The sequence below is a fragment of the Canis lupus genome, chromosome 14 (genome assembly GCF_003254725.2).
Source record: "Canis lupus dingo isolate Sandy chromosome 14, ASM325472v2, whole genome shotgun sequence".
Taxonomy (NCBI): Eukaryota; Metazoa; Chordata; class Mammalia; order Carnivora; family Canidae; genus Canis; species Canis lupus.
In genome coordinates, this window is record NC_064256.1 from 3,691,524 (window position 1) to 3,709,337 (window position 17,814).

At 39.6% G+C, this 17,814-nt stretch overlaps 1 protein-coding gene across 10 annotated transcripts in view; it reads right to left on the reverse strand.

Annotated features, from left to right (window-relative positions):
* Positions 1 to 17,814, reverse strand: part of EXOC4 (exocyst complex component 4) — a 746,744-nt gene that overhangs the window by 637,256 nt on the left and 91,674 nt on the right. For all 10 annotated transcript variants that reach the window (XM_025471693.3, XM_025471694.3, XM_025471695.3 and 7 more), the window contains exon 7: positions 11,066 to 11,240. In XM_025471693.3, coding sequence (XP_025327478.1) covers positions 11,066 to 11,240 — 175 coding nt within the window. The remainder of the gene's footprint in view (positions 1 to 11,065; positions 11,241 to 17,814) is intronic.

Sequence of the window (17,814 nt, forward strand, 5' to 3'; positions counted from 1 at the left end):
AGATACTTGTGGCCCTGCTCACTCTGCTGCTTCACATCCCTCTAGGCTCACCTCTGGACCTGTGAACACAAGCCCTTACCCCCTCTCCAAGCTGTGTGTCCACTCCCGTGAGGGACTCGCCAGCTCCTGAGAGCCAGCCCCCCTGGCCTGAACAGCAGGCCGTCATCCTGTCACCCGCACGCAATGAAAACATATGTAAGCGAAAGGGAACGTGTGGCATCACTGAAAGAAATGCCAGTGTCTAGTGATCGTGTGATATGCCCCCTGTGGCAACTGCAGAATGCTAAGTAAGCCCATGAACTGCACACGCAACTCCTCACTTCACTTCTACATATGAGTTTCCGGGCTCATCTACTTTTCAGCTTTAGCTGTTATCCTCAGGCTGAGAGATGAGCCCTACACTTCTACTTCCTGCCCTCATATCTCCCCTGGCTTCCCGTACTCACTCTCTAGTTACCTAGAGTAACATAATTCCAAAGGGATACTCTGACAATACCTCACAGGTAACAGGCACAAAAGCACCATCTTCCCGATCCTAATCCCCAACCACCCAGGTCAGAGTCGACGTTAGAAGGTTTTGGAAAATTCACTCTTCCTTCAAAATCTCTCTAATCTCGGGACACCTGGGTGGCTCGGCGGTTAAGCACCTGACTTCAGCTCAGGGCGTGATCCTGGGATCAAGTCCCACATCGGGCTCCCTGCAAGGAGCCTGCTTCTCCCTCTGCCTATGTCTCTGCCTTTCTCTGTGTGTCTCTCATGAATAAATAAATAAAATATTTTTTAAAAACAAACAAACAAAATCTCTTTAATCTCTGTCCTCTTGCTTTTCAGCAGCCCTGCCCTCACCTGGCCTTTCCCTCCTACACTGATTAAGCCTGACTTCTAACCAGGATCTCTCTATCCATTTCCTTCTCCACCAACCCATTTTGTGCACTGCTTCCAGATAAATCAACCTAAAAATATTAATTTCACCATTTTATTTTTCTATCAGAAAAGCATAATCTCTACCACCAGCTAGGAAGTAATTATGCTTCCCCAAAATTAACCTAAATCTGATGAAGCTTCTAGACCCAAGTTACAAGACAATAAAAAATCACAAGTGATACCATGGAAAAGTTATCAACAGAAGCTAGAATGTGGAAAATTCTATAGGGCAATGATCTAGTTTCTTCAATAAATAAATTTCAAGGGGTAAAAATAAAAATGAGAGATTTAACTTATAGATGGAGTTTTAAGAAACTTACCAATCACACTGCAATATTTAACCTTATTTGGATTCTGATTCAAACAAACTACAAAGAATATAGAATTATAGCATTTGAGACAGCCGAAACATGAATAGTGACTGGATATTTTGGTTGTAAGAAAATTATGTTTTTAGGTATTGTTATTTTTTTTAAAGGAGTTTTTATCTTTCAGAATTCACATTCCAACATAGATGAAACAGAGTCATCTCTAGGAGTTTTCTGAAAATAATAAAAGACAGGGAAATGAGCAGTGGTAGAAATAAAATAATATTGGGGTGCCTGGTCAGCTCGGTCAGTTAAGCGTCTGACTCGATTTCAGCTCAGATTATGATCCTGGGGTTGTGAGATCCAGTTGCAGGTCAGGCTTGTGCTCAGCAGGGGGTCTGCTTGAGATTCTCGCTCTCCTTCTCCCTCTGCCTCTCCCCTCATCGTACTTGTCTGCTTTCAAATAAAGCTTTAAAAAATAATGTTAAAACAATATTACCATGAACTGATGAACTCCTGACATGGGTCAAATTAGATGATGGGGGTTCATTGCACATTTCTATGTATTTCTGAACATGGTTGAAATTTTCCACAATAACAAAACAAAAAACCAGAATAGCAGCTCACTGCCAAAATGAACAAGTCCAAACTGCCCAATCTCTTATTTAATCTCCCTGTCACCCAAAATTATTCAATCTAGCTTTGGTAACACTTTCCAAATAATCAACTAACCACCAAAACCTTTAATTCTCCCCAGGTCTCTAACATACTAGTTGCATTATGCATTCAACCCTAACCAAAATGAAATGGGCCAAGTCTCACCTTGACCATGAACTCCACTACCTGAACCCATTCTGACCTCCTCCTTCTCTGGTCTTCTCTAGCACTGGTGTTCACAAAGAAAATTTTCTCATGGGGTCATGAACTGCTCTGTAATTGTCCTTGATCAATGTTTCTGTCTTAACTCCCTGCAAGGTTATACTTTCTTAAATTCCTTCTAATGAATATGTTTAAAAATAAAGAAATATCTTTTTCCCCCTCAGTTAAAAAACAAAGTTTTTCCATTAACATAAATTTAGAAAATTCATACAAGTAAAAAATGGGAGGAGGGAGAGGCTACATAGAAAATCCCCATTTTTATTAAAGACAGGAATAAACATTCCAATAAAATTACTTCTGATCCAAAAAACAGTCTTGGATGAAATCATGTATTTGTCCAATTGTCAACTGTTCAAATCAAAAATAGGAATTACCTGCTAGCTGTCCTTGAGCTGCTAACTCTAAATAAAGTTGTCCAAAATCTGTGAATGGAGATCAGTGGCAGCACATTCATGCAGTTTTTCTTTTCCCTTTCAAGTGTGTGTGTGTGTACTAAAGCATTTTCCACCATCTTTATGGAGTTTCAGCATCTTATCATTTGCTACCTGTCATGGAATGCAGACATTCCTAAACAGGGGACAGTGACCTTTTGAATTTAAAATAAATTCACTTTTTGTAAACCTCTCTTACTCCTTAAGATTGTCTTTAACAGCTTTGGTTTTAATGTGACCAAACCTCTGACACTTGGTAATCCTGGCTTTCAACTTGGAGCATGCATTAGAATCAACTGGAATCCTACCGAAAACAGGCTCTCCAGAGGTGGGGTGCAAAGGGAATCACCACTTACTATACAGCCTCCTGGTCTCTAGCAAGGACCCCACCCTCGGCCCAGGTGTGCCACACCTTCACAAGCACACCGTCTTCATAGGGACCCTTACAGCATCAGTAGCAGCAGAAGCCTGATGGGCACATGACTTGTAATGCTCCATCCTCTAAAATCTCAGACAAAACCAGATAGAGAAATAAGCTTTGGGAGTAGTAGGCTGCCATTTCTACCACTGTTTCCTCCAGATCAAGATCTAATCTGACCCAGGCAGACTCTGCCTGGGTAAAAGGAATTTAAGGAGAGCAGATTTCCCCCCAGATCTACCTTATTTTGAAGTATTTGCTGCTGAGCTACTATTTTAGAGTTTGACCCAATGTACTAAGATGTCCATGACATTTGCCTCAGGTTTCCCTGGGCATTAGGCACCTTAACACTTGCCACATTTGTACCAGGAGCCAGAGTGATATCCTTGGCTACCCATCAGTTCTGGCTTTAAGCATTAGTAGTAGTGAACATGAAACAATACAGGGTAAGCCCTGATACTATGGAAACTGGCTCCAATTTAGAGTAAGATTTCTAATGTAACTGTCTAAAGTAAACTCAGTTTTGTTCATCAAGCAGCATACTACCCATTGACAAGATACAATAAAAATTCCAGGAGCAAGCACCTTTCTGGAGATGCAATGGCATGGCTGATGATGATTTTAATACGCCACCCACAATAGAGACTATCAAAAAGTTTTAAAGCCTGAGAAACGAAGAAAAACTTTCTGCAAGGATAATCTGACAAGTTATCTGGCTTGGAATATTGGGGGGAAAAAACTGGTTTTACTTCAAGATCTGGAATCCTCAGCTAACAAAATATCAAATGAAACCAAACCTAAGAACAACCTAGTTTCAGACCTGGATTCAAAATAGAAATTGCATTTGTCTCCTTGAAAAACTCCTCCAGGTCATGCATGGATCAGTACCAATAAGATTTGTGGATTTTCTTACCTAACAGCAAACTTCAAAGTTCTCTCAGCATGAGGTCAATTTTATCACTATTTAAATATTTATGTGGCAGTTAACAAAAGTAAAATGATTTTACATTATGCCTGTGTTGATCTCAAGAAAAAGAGATCAAGGCACTAAAAAGTGAAGTAACTTCTTCCAGGTGCCACTGTCAGTGGTAAACACTGTAATTAGAGCGCACTGCCTCCACCTATAGGACACAAACGCAACTACAGAGTGCACGAAGGGGTTAGCGTTTCAGCCAATAACAGCTAAAGGGGCAGTTTGTTTTGCAAGAAGATATGAAAGAGGAGATTATTTTTTTATTTTTTATTTTTTTAAGAATCCTAACACCTGTTCAAAATGATTCTCTTATTTCCTGTTGGGCAGAATTCCACAAGAAAGAGAATATTTTGTTTCTAGTGCACCTCAGTCTTATGCACTTTAAAATGTGCAGCCAACAGTATGACAGGCATGTCACCAAGTAGGTGACATTTTGGAAGGTGCTGCTGCTGCTCAGAAGGGCAAAAACATGTATTTCTATTATCACGGTTTCAAAAAGAGTGTAAAACTGAAAAAGGGAGTGCAGCGGTGTGTGGTCATGGGGCTGACACCAGGAAAAAACTCTGACACCCTGTTACTAGCATGACTGCAGCCTTGTCTCCTCACAAAGCTGTCTCCAGACACAAACACGCTGAGACAAACAAGCCTTTCAACTGCAGGACGGATTCTGTCTGCCAGGGAGAGCCCAGGTTCCAGTGGAGAGAAGCTGCTGAAGTCTTTAGAAGATCAAAAATTATTTTCTTTTCCAAGATTTAATAAACAAAAGAGCATTTCTGTTTTTCTTTTTTATTTATTTATTTTTGCATTTCAGTTTTTCAGCAAGAAACATCTTCCATTCAAAGAAACACTGAAATTCAAATTCTACATATGGAGATCCATTCACGTTGTACACCATCACCTCCACTCAAGCTGGCTCATGCTTAACTTCAGGCATCTCCTGTTCTTCTCCCTTATTTCATTCTCCAGAATGGATTTTAACCCACAGAGCAAGCCACCAACAAGTATGTGAAAACTAAACTGGCCTAAACATAAAACTCTACATGGAATTTAACCAAGGGTCTTTTTTTAAACCGTTCATGTCAGTTTAGGAAAAAAAGCACTCTCCCGTGTTACTACTCCTACCAAATCTCTAACAGTGAATTTAGTGGAGAAACATACATGCCTTGCAGACTCCTCCTCACTTCACCAGTGAGCTCTCCATCTTGGGTTCATCTTTATTTCCTAATACCTCGTATGCAGCTAGGGCCAACAACTTAATAGTAAACCGTAGTTAAAATATCTGTCACAATGGAAAGCAGATTCCTGAGTTGACTGCATGATGTCATAGATTTTCCAAGACTCCCAAAAGATTTACAAATCCTTCTCGCCTTTGTAATTGTTTACCATGCCCCATGAAAGCCTGTCTTGTTTATTTCACTATTAGACAATACTCAATACCATCCACAGACTCTCCCTGCATTAGTCTCTAACCACTCTGCTCAGTCTTTTTCAGTGCCAGCACACCAATCCTACTTTATCTCATCATACCCTGATCAAAATCCCCAGTAGTCCAATATTACTGAAAACAAAGGTCCCCAAACTTCAGCACGCATAGAAATCACCTGAAGCACCTGTTGAAACACAGACCATATGGATGTATCCCTAGAGTTTACAATTTGGTTAAGTATATGGGAGAGATAAAAATCCACACTTTTAATATGTTCTCAGGTAACACTGGCCCCAAGTGATGGTTTCTAATTTGAGGATCCTAAATGAATACAACAAAAGCACCTTAGGAACTAAAACCAAAACAAACAAAAAAAACCCTGAAACTACAGACAGAATCCAGTCCTTAACCACAGGGGTTCTCATTCAGGACGTCTAGAATGGCGCTAGGAATTAATCCCTGGGTAAAATCAAATGCATACCCAGCTTCAGAAACCATCAGTCTGAACATCGGTCACAAACGCCTTACATGGCATCAAAGGCTCTCCACGAGCTGTGACCAAACCTACCGAAGCCAAACCATCACTTCAACATGTTTCGGCACAATTATATGACACACTGTGCCAACTGTCTTCTTATATTTAGTGACATTAGTTTATCTGTGCACCTGCCACTGCGTACTCAGTTTACGGATGGGTATAGAGTCTAATATTACTTAGTAATCTGTGACGGAAAGAACTGTTTGAAGCAACTAGAAAATACAGAGAAATAAAAACAGTGTAAAAGGTGCAGAATACATCTCATTGTCTAGTAACAATTCAAACTATTTAGATGAACTTCTTATGCAAAAATGCTTCATTCTCAAATCTGTGGGTTAATAAAGATGAGTAGAATGGACAGTTAAGAAGCAATGAGAGATTAATTCACATCATGACTAAGGTCATTATTCCAACAACATGTCTCAGAAAACAAAAGAGGGGGGCAGCAAAGTAGGTAAGAGGAAGAGAAAAATGGACTCAAAGAAGCAAAGAACATGGTGAGACCTTGATCTCCAACCAACTAGACACAATAAATGAAATGAAAATGATATTTCTATATTATACACCTTACCTTGTATTATTAGGTCAGATTCAGTTTTATATTCTTTAACTGTCAAATAGCTTCCACCAATGATACATGAACACACTAACATCAAACAATAACAGTATTCCAAGCGCACAATTTGAGCACTATCAGTTTGCTGAGACCTGTAACACACAACTGAGACCTCTCTCCTGTCCTCAACACATCTTGGGGATGAAAGCAGTGGGAATAGCAAGCAACTGCTAATGGACACACAAAGTTTCTCTTTAGAGTGTTGAAAATATTCTAATATTACATCGTGGTGATGGTTGTACAACTCCATTAATTTACCAAAAAAACACTGAAATCTATACTTCAAAGGCGCGAATCTTATGCCATGTAGATTATATCTCAAAAGAGCTGTTTAAACAACTCATATTGTAATATGAAGGGTAAGATCCCCAAATCACTTATTTGAAACCATACATGTGAAAGGTACAAGTCAGTTAACAATAAAGCCACAAACACACATTTTAAATCATGTTTACATGTCAGGATGTTCACGTCTCATCGAATTTAAAGTTCGTTAGTATATTATAAACATTTTCAATATGAGTTAGTGGGTTTTATTTTCAAAAGTGTGGGAACTGTATATGTTGGACAAATTTAAAGTAAGTAGAGCTAAGTAAGGCATATCTAACTTTGTTCATTATCATAATTAATTCTTCATTATAATATTATAAATATGATAATATTACAAATAGACTTAAAAGTTGTTTTCAACTTACAACATTAGTCTAAGTCGGTCAAATATCAGAGATCAGAAGAACTTGTAAAGTATTTAAGAACTTTGCAAAACTAGGTTTAGATATTCCATAAATACTTTCTAGGACTTGATATAGTCAATTATGAAATGCTGTTCAGTACTATAATACAAATAATTCCATATGTTAATACTTCATATTCTAATAGTGTCCAACATGTTTGCATAATACAAATTGCTAATATTTTATGGTATCTTTCTATTCATATATTTTTAGTCTATCTGTATCTATCTACCTACCTACCTAATTTACTTGAGACAGAGAGTATACAAGTAGGGACAGGGGGAAGGGTAGAGAGAGGGAGAGAATCTCAAGCAGGCTCCATGCCCAGTGGAGAGCCCAACATGGGGCTTGATCTAACAACCCTGAGATCATGCCTGAGCCAAAATCAAGAGTCTGACACTTAACCAACTGAGCCAACCAGGCACCCCAATCTGTATCTTAATATATAAAGAGCATCTCTGGCAGGAAACCACAAATGTTGGAGAGGATGTGGAGAAAAGGGAACCCTCTTACACTGTTGGTGGGAATGGGAACTGGTGCAGCCACTCTGGAAAACTGTGTGGAGGTTCCTCAAAGAGTTAAAAATAGACCTGCCCTACAACCAAGCAATTGCACTGTTGGGGATTTACCCCAAAGATTCAGATGCAATGAAACGCCTGGGCACCTGTACCCCGATGTTTCTAGCAGCAATGTCCACAATACCCAAACTGTGGAAGGAGCCTCGGTGTCCATCGAAAGATGAATGGATAAAGAAGATGTGGTTTATGTATACAATGGAATATTCCTCAGCCATTAGAAACGACAAATACCCACCATTTGCTTCAACATGGATGGAACTGGAGGGTATTATGTTGAGTGAAGTAAGTCAATCGGAGAAGGACAAACAGTGTATGTTCTCATTCATTTGGGGAATATAAATAATAGTGAAAGGGAATATAAGGGAAGGGAGAAGAAATGTGTGGGAAATATCAGAAAGGGAGACAGACCATAAAGACTGCTAACTCTGGGAAACGAACTAGGGGTGGTGGAAGGGGAGGAGGGCGGGGGGTGGGGGTGAGTGGGTGACGGGCACTGAGGGGGACACTTGATGGGATGAGCACTGGGTGTTATTCTGTATGTTGGTAAATTGAACACCAATAAAAATTAATTTATTTAAAAAAAAAAAAAAAAGAGCATCTCTTAAACCCCAGTGACAAACTCAACAAGACAGGGGTATATTCTTCAAAATACCACTGAGAAGTTAGTGGACATTATAATTATTGGTTCCTTTTAAGCACTGTGTCTTTTTCCCTCTGGCTATCTTTAAGAAGTTTTTCTTCAGTTTTTCAGCAACCTGATGATGATGTGTCTATGTATTGGTTTTCTTTGTGTTAATGTTGCTTAGGATTTGTTGATCTTCTTGGACCTGTGGGTTTCTGTTTTTCAAAAAATTCAGAAACTTTTGGTTTTGATTTCTTCTGATAATTTTTTGCCCAAGTAACTCTCTCCCTTCTCTCCCATACCTGCAACGACAAAATGTTAAATTGCAGGATACTGCTGCATTATAGACAATATGGCTTTGTTCATTTTTCTTTGCAGTCAAGCTTTCTCCCTGTGCTTCATTTTGCATCGTTCTGATTGACTCATCTTCAAGTTCTCTGATCTTTTCTTCCATAGCAGGTAATCTGAAGCTAATGCCACCTGGTGAATTTTTCATTTCAGATACTAATTTTTATCAATTTTCTTAAATCTCAAAGTTGCAGTTTTCTGTTTTTTCACAAACATAACTGTATGCTTGACACTGTGGATGGTTCACTACTGAAAATGTGGATTATCTTACTTTAGAGTGAGTTTTGCTCTGGTAGGCAGCTTATGTACAGGTGGACCAGGCTGATGCTGTAGAGACCCGGTTATGCAAGATCTAGAGTAACCCCTACCCTACAGCCAGAAGAGTCCTCTTCCTACAACATAACCTATCTGAGGCCACATCTGAAAGTACAGGGTACTCAGCAAGTTCACCTTACTCTGGCCACTCCAACTGACTTCCAAGCATCTGGCAACATCTGGAACTGCTGTTCAACATAGTCAGTCCCACAGTGGCTGTTTTCTGCCAAGCCTTGCAGTGTATCTGCATAACTTTATATTTGACCAAAGGCTCCAAGGCATTCTTTTTCAGATTGATGAGGCACCTCCTCTGTGCAATTCCCTCTTCTCCACCTCCACCATCCTAACCCACAGATTCCAGCTGCCTCCATATCCTCAGACTCTCATCATCTCTGCTTCCACTGCTTAGGGAGCCTGCTGCTATTTGCCTAGATTTCATTTCCCTGTGCCATGGTGTGGCAGGTGTCTCCGAGGAGGAAGCTGGAATGAATGCACTCTCAGCTCTCAACTGAATGTGCTGACTGCCTGAATCTAAACGGTTTTAGATTGCTTACAACAGGAGGTAACTTCATCATGGCTAGAACCAAAAGTCCCTCATTCTATTTTTGAAATGGCTCAGGAATCCCTAGGTGGCTCAGCGGTTGAGTGCCTGCCTTTGGCCCAGGGCGTGATCCTGGAGTCCCATGATCAAGTCTCACATCAGGCTCCCTGCATGGAGCCTGCTTCTCCCTCTGCCTGTGTCTCTGCCTCTCTCTCTCTGTGTTTCTCACGAATAAATAAAATCTTTAAAAAAAGATGTTAAAAAAAAAAAAAAGAAATGGCTTTAAAATCTACTATCTTACTTCATCCTTAAAACAAACATGGGACGTCTTGGTGGGAAAAGTACATATTTTCATGATATATCAAGATATAAAACATTAAAGAACCAGTTTTTACACAATAAGGATATTTTTATTCAAAATACAAATATTCATCAAGCACCTATTATGGACACACAGCAATAGACAAAGTGGTAAAAGGAACTCAGGGAATGTAGATGCAACCTACATTCTTTTCAATGAGTCATCAATAAAACACCTAGATTGCACCAAAAAAGAAAAAAAAAAAAAAAGCTTAATGAATAAGTAACCAAGAATCTACCATTCACTCCAATAGGAGCATACCTATACTCTTGAAAATGACTACAATTTACATTCATGATTTATTTTTTCCTACAAATACTATTTGCCATGCAAGTAATTTTATTCCTACACAGTTATATTTTTCAATTTCCTACATATACTTAATTTTTTTTCATATTAGTAGGTACTATCTAACCAAGTCACTTCTATTTAGCTGGGCCAAATTTGCTTCCACTAACTGTTAAGCATATTTCCAATCCTCATCTGGCCAAATCAAATATATTTTCCTAGCACATGGAGAGAAAATATAATAGAATTTCTAAATACCATCTCTGCAGCACCATACCAAACAGTAATATCATTTCTCTGATCTCCAACAAATCAAAGTGATAGATTTATACTTTACAGTTATTTTCATCTCTCAAAACAAGCTCTTGACCTGTCATTTACCCCAATATATGCAAGAGATGACTGTAGGAAAATGGTCATAAAACTAAGCTACATATGTTTATAAAATACTGTTTAAAAACATCTTAATATTGATTACCTTAATGTATTACCATTTCCAGTGAAGCCAAGTACATTATAACAGAAAGCCAAACACTGTACATCCTTGATTGCTACCTATTGAGAATCTCCTAATTTTAAAGCCTGCTAAAAAAAAGTTAAAGGGTCTTTTGAAGATGATAGAAGTTGATGACATCGGCAGCCTCACCTTTAAATAGCAACACTGCTTTCTCACTGTTTATGAGTAAGGGAACATTTTTGGTGGCAGTTTTTCATTCCAATCTGTTATTTCAAACTAAGATGGCACCTTCTGTAAAGGTACCTTACCTGCAGAACATCTTGGATCTTCACCCACACATCCGCCATATCATACAGCTTGACATCTTCCTGCTGAGTCAATGGAGCCACCACAGTGTCTTGCAGATACCCCAGGACCACAGAGTGTGCAGTGGCTACAGCGTTAAACTTGTCAAACAGCAACTCCAGCAGTTCTAGAAGTAACCTGATGAAAAATCAGATAACATTTACATCCATACATGCACACATGCGAAGAGGGCTTTACACTGGCCCTCACAGAAACCAGCAACTGCAGAAACAGCACATCAGATTTCCACAGACTGATTTCCAACAGTTTTATGATCGAAGCAACTTGTGAAATCTAAGTCTTAGTCTCCTCTACTATAAAAGATGATGTAAGAACTTAAAAACCAGTTGTAATGTCTCTAAATCATCAGTAGCTGCTCATGTTTCCTTTTTATCATATTTCATTGATCACCACACTACTACTTTGTATTCATATACAGTTTCTCTGAGAAATTCAGGCAGTTTTTCAGACAACAGTTCTGATGCTACACAGAACATGCTATTTCCCAGCAATAAATTGGGCACTTTGGTAAGGATACTAATCCTTTTAGTCATGGAAGGCTGTGCCTACCATTCAGATGTATGGACTAAGTTGTGTGAAAAAAAAAATACACACCTGCCAAGGCAATCAACTTTCACCACAGGGTGCTGCTCAGGCATCTGCATTATCTCATCTTTCATAGTGAGAGATGCTGGACACATATTATTACATCAATTTTATATACTCAAGGACACAAAATGAGGTTGCAAGGCAGCTGAGCCTAGAACAAAAGTTGATTTCCATGTTGGTGCATTTAGCCACGTATCTCTTGCTATAGTTCTAGAATGTAGATGTGTATTTAGAGATAGCTCGAAGCTTTATGTCAGGAATACCAAGTAATTCTTCTATCACTGAGCCTTACAGCTTCACTGATCACCTCAGCTTGAATCATTCTTTCCTCCCTTGAACTTGTATTTTATCCCACTTGTAATTATATGTGACTTAATAAGTGTGGGTCACAGGTATTTATATAGAGACATTTTACCTTCTTTCTTCATTATTAGTCTTTTGGTGTGGGAAACGGCTTTATACATCCATGTATACTTAGGAGCATTTAAAACTGTGATAAGCAAGTATTTCCTGAGTTTAATGTATACCATGAACAAGTCTGGAAAATTCTGGAATGTGACCTTTATTGTATATTGTGGGCTCTCAGTTCAGAGTTCCTAAGGAGACTTACAAACCAACCTGAAAAGTAGAAAAGGAAAGCAAAAGAGCTTGTCAGCAATGTCAATTAACAAAATTTTATTACCATAAATAAGAGGTTATAACTACAATTTCATCAAAATGTATAGCCTATTATCTATTCCTATGGCTACTTTATTACCCAATTACTATAATTAATGTGCCAGTATGGCAGCCAATAACTATCTTATGATAAAACCCTAATGTCTGTTTGACATTTTAATTTAGATGAGACAGAATCAATAAAAATTTATGTAGTACTCTCAGTTTAGAACACACATAATCCAGAAATTAAACATTGTATTTGTAAATAGGAGCCATTCTAACGTTTGGAATGATGGTTTTTGGTTTTTTTGTTTTTTGTTTTTTACTCTTTTAAAGGTCAAATCATATTTATACTCACATATACCTGAAATAATTCTTTCTCATCTGTGTTGCTGGAGGAATTCTCAAATATTAGCAAAAGGTACAAAGGAAGATGTGTCTAACCTAACAGCCAAAGTAGTTTATTTAGCATAGGGAAATGATCTGTATAAAACTGGTATCTGGCATCATACAGAGCAAATTCCTGATTAAGTGAAGGTCCTACTTTTCAAATAATGATTTAAGTATGTAAGCCTTACAGATCCCAAGTATCAGTCACAGTCACAGTGCATTTTTCAATGATAGAAAGCAAAATAAGAGTAGGAACATATATCAACTTTAAACACAAGTAAATTCATTTGGTGTTTGGTACTCAATAGGAAAATCTCATTTTCTGTCATGATGGCAATTACATTGCCAAATGTCCTTACTTGACAAAATTAAAAATAACCTTATGCTATTCCTAACAGTTCTTAAAACTGAGGTGCACTGCTCAGACATCCAGAAGCCTGAGGCGCACTGCAGTCCAACTTCCCTCAATGGCATGAAGTTCCAGGTACCGGTCTACAAACCAACAATGAAGCAGAAAACACTGGAAAAGTAGTGGCTGCTCTGAATGGAAGGGTGCTGCTGTCTGGTCACCTCCAGTGCCACCAAGCACCATGACTTTACACCTTGACTAGCACTCAAGCACAAGAGCAATTCAGCAACTCAGGACAGTGCTCTATTTATTAAGAGATGCAGCAGGGGACTGAGGTTTCAGATGAGATTTGTGGTATCTATTAATATCATGGAAACAGCAAATCGTTTGATAAAATGCTAACACAGTGCCAGTTTCTCTCAGTCCTGGTCGATCAAGGCCAAGGTAGACCTGTCGTAGTATGACCATCGTAGCCATAAGACAGGGAAGAAAGAAGGGAGGAGACAGGCCAGAAGGAGAGAGAGTCTACTTGCAGCTCTACCTGCATTTGAAATGTCAACCCATTTCAAAGAGAGGGACATTCGCTCCTGCTTTACACAGCACAAGCAGGGCAATATTAATAAAACCCACAGTTCTTATAGCACAATTAAAGAATTTTATGCCACAGTTAATACCAACAAGAAAGTGAAAAGACAACCCACAAAATGGGTGAAAATATTTGAAAATCATTGATCTGATGAAAGATTTGTATCTAGCTTATCTAAAGATTTCTTATAACTCATAATAAAAAAGATGAATAACCAAACTCTAAAATGGATAAAGGTTTTGATTATATTTCTCCAAAGAAGATATCTGAATATCTTTGCCAATAGGCAAATAAAAGACATCCAACCTCACTGACTATCAGAGAAATTCAAGTCAAAACCACAAGATACCATTTCAGCCCATTGGGATAGCTATATCCAAATAGGCAAGTGATAAAAAGTGTTGTTGAGGATGTAGAGAGAAAATGGAACTCTCAATACAGTACTGGTGGGAACGTAAAATGGTACAGCTGCTCTGGAAACCAGTCTGGCAGTTCCCCAAAACATGAAACATACAGTTCAGGAATTCCTAGGTATATCCACAAGAGAAATGAAAACATACACATGCATGGTGCATGGAAACCTGTACACAGATGCTCACAGCAGCATTATTCCTAGGAGTAAAATATTCTAATAGTAAAGTTGTAAAAATGGACATAATCCAAATGTCCATCAACTCATACTCATAAATGGACCAAAAAATATTGTATATTTTGTATAACACATTATTTTTTGGCTATCAAAAGGAATGAAGTGCTGGAACACATGACCACATGGGTGAATCTTGAAAATGTGCCAAGTAAGAAAGTCACAGAAGACTACATATTTTATGATCCTATTTATATAAAGTGCCCAGAATAGGCAAATTAGAGAGAAAGAAAATATATTCATAGCTACTTAGTGGTAGAACTGACTACTAATGCATATGGGGTTTATTTTGTTTGGGTGGAGGGACTAGACTGTTCTGGAACTGGACAGTGGTGGTTGCATAACCTGTGCATACACTAAAAGCCAGAGTTGGACACTTAGAATGGATGAACTGTGTTGTATGTGAATTATATCTCAATCTGCCTATTTTATTTTTTTAAAAAGGTTTTATTTATTTATTCATGAGAGACACAGAGAGAGGCAGAGACACAACACAGGCAGAGGGAGAAGAAGGCTCCATGCAGGGAGCCCAACATGGGACCCAATTCCGGAACCCCAGGATCACACCCTGGGCTGAAGGTGGCTAAACCGCTCAGCTAAACCACTGAGCCATGGGCTGCCCCAATCTGTCTATTTTAAAAAGAAACCCATCAGCTATGGCATTGAGTTAGGACAGCAGGGCCCAACATCTCCCCTGTGTGAAAAGAAACTATATAAAACGTGAAAAAGGAAACTGATGTCTCAAAAAGCAAAGTATTATGAAAGCAGATTCCTTTGGACTCTTACTACAGGAGGACATTAGCTTTTCTCTTTTGGTTTAATTGCTGTAAAGTTTGTTCTTCTCACTAACATAAGTAACCTGTAAGAAATCAAAAGATTCAAGTTATTTCCCAGCATCGATAATTCCTGAATTTTTTAATGAAAGAAATCTAGATTCTCCAAAGTATTAATTAATACCTACTCTAGAGTTCTCAGTGAACTGCTGGAAGAAGCACAGCAGAACATGGATCAGACCAGGGAGAGGGAAGAGAGTTCTACGCCCCCTCCCCCTTCTGGGTTTCTAGCTTAAGCAACTCTGAAGATGATGGTTATCTTTCCCAAGAGTGAGAGCATTCAAGTCAAGATAGAGATTTGGAAGGAGAGATGTTGGGTTTAGATCTGGTTATGTTCAAGGTGTTACGTATTTAAGCACTTGGATATGCAAATCTGGAGCTCAGGGGAGAGACCGACACTGGAAATTTTTTAAAGTGATAAATATTTGAGAGGATGAGATCACTTGGGGGTAATATGCAGTTAGTAAGGCAAGCAAGGTCCACGGCCAATACTTCCCAAAATAGTAGCATTGAAAAGATGGTTAGATAGTAGCTAGGGAGGAAGGATGAAGCCAGGAAAGAAAATTGGGGAAGATAAAGGAGAAGAGGATATCCACTGTCAAGGCTACACTGAGGTCAGAGAAGGTAAAGACAGAGAATCATACAACTCACAGGTCCCATGACCTTGACAAGAGGATTGCAGAGGGGCGCTGGAAGCTGACCCCCACAGCAGTGGGATGAGGAGTGAATGGCTAATAAGGAAAAAGAAACTAAAGTCAAAACACATGCTCTGCAAACACCATTCCTCACCAGCATATGCAGTCCTTAAAAAAGAAAACGTAAAACGACTCTCTCCTGAAGCATCAAAGGATAAGAGAGATCGGGAATCACTCACAGAAATAGGACATAAATCCACACTAGTCTGGCCCAATTTAAAGCCACCAAAAGCAACTGAAACAGGATGAATATTCATAGCCACTCTCCAACTGCCCACACAGCTCTAGATGCAGGAAACAAGTGTTTGCCTTCAGCTGCAGACACGCTCGGGGTCACCCAAACACACAAAACCCCGCTAAAATTATCCCCCCGCTCCCACCACCCAGTTTAAATAAATAAAAGAAAGAAAATATCCCACTGTGGTTGGCTCAGTTGCTTACATCATTTCAGGCTCAAGGTCTTCACCACTGATCTAGAAGACAAGAGCAGCAGAATCGTGACAAGAAAAGGCTTCTCACACGAGGAAGCCTTAAGAACCTCAGAGACTAAAATTTCAACTATTGCCATTTCCACCCTTCGGGGAAAAAGCACACAGATTCTCTCACCCGCACCATAGAGGTTACTTCTATAGCCACAAAATATTATGTACTAACAGCAATACAACGTCAAAGTTGGCACAAAGGGAAGTACTAGCCCTGGGATAGCAAGACAGTCTAAATGGCATGGCCGTGATGCCAGCTCTCTGCTGCGTGCCCCCGGGGCCCCGAAGACATCACGAGGACGTTCCAGATCATAGGTTCCTCAAACACAAACTTCTGTCACAATGTCCTGATCACAGGTGGTGAGAATCACATGCAAAAATGGATGTAAAAGTATACAAGAAAAGCAAACCTGAAACAACAGTGAATTGTTTTCTGTACCTGTAAGAGTTACCATCTGAAAGGGTGTGTGGGAAAGTCACAGGAGATGCTCCAGATGTCTCCATGGCTCAGCCCCATCTGTCATTCTTACAGTTTGGTTAGTAAAGCCCCTCCGTTGGTCAGATACACCAGCATCATTTCTGGAAAACTCCCACTTTAATTTAGTTGGATTTGGGGTCTGTCACTGCTAACTGATGGAGGCCTAACTGACAGAGTAAGAGCCAATTCCTTCATTCCTCTGGGATTCTACACTCCCTCCAAAAAAAACCCAGAAGCTCACTGTGGCCCCTTTGAGTGGTGATAAGCATGCATGGCCTCCTGGGCCAGAAAGTAAGGACAGGGTGTGTGGTTTATGCTTCCTTGTAACCGCATGTCTCCCCCAACACAAGGCCCAATGCCTAGAATGGAGGAAACTGTCAAATTCTGTGTGTGCCTGAGTTCATAAGACAATGAATGAGCAATGCAGGGTGACTGCAATATTAGGAGAAGTCTAGGATCAGAGACACTGACCTGGGGTCCTCAGCACGAGGCTGGTGGCTCAAGCTGTCAGAATGAAGGAGAGGGCTCTAAAATGGTAGGGCTGACATAGGAGGAGGAAGAGGACATGGACTCCAACAAAGACCACTGCACCAAGAGCAGCCACACTGAGTACAAGCCAGGCCCTGTGTGAGGTGCTTTACTTGGATTATCTCATTTAAATCTTTGAGGAAGGTATGGCTTTTAACCCCATATCATAGACAAGGAAACTACAACTATAATGTAGATAAGGTTCAAACAAAGGCCCCAATTTTAAAGGATGTTCCCTTTAAGGGGTATTAGGAAAAAAGGAAGTCGTTTTTATAAAAAGAGGCTGGGAGGAGCCTGGGTGGCTCATGTGATTAAGCTTCTAACTCTTGGTTTCAGCTCAGGTGAAGATCTCAGGGTAGGGAGGTTGAGCTCTGTGCTTGGCAGGAAGCCTGCCTCAGAGTCTCCTTCTCCCTCTGCCCCTCCCCCTGCTCTCATGTGCTCCTCTTTCTCAAATAA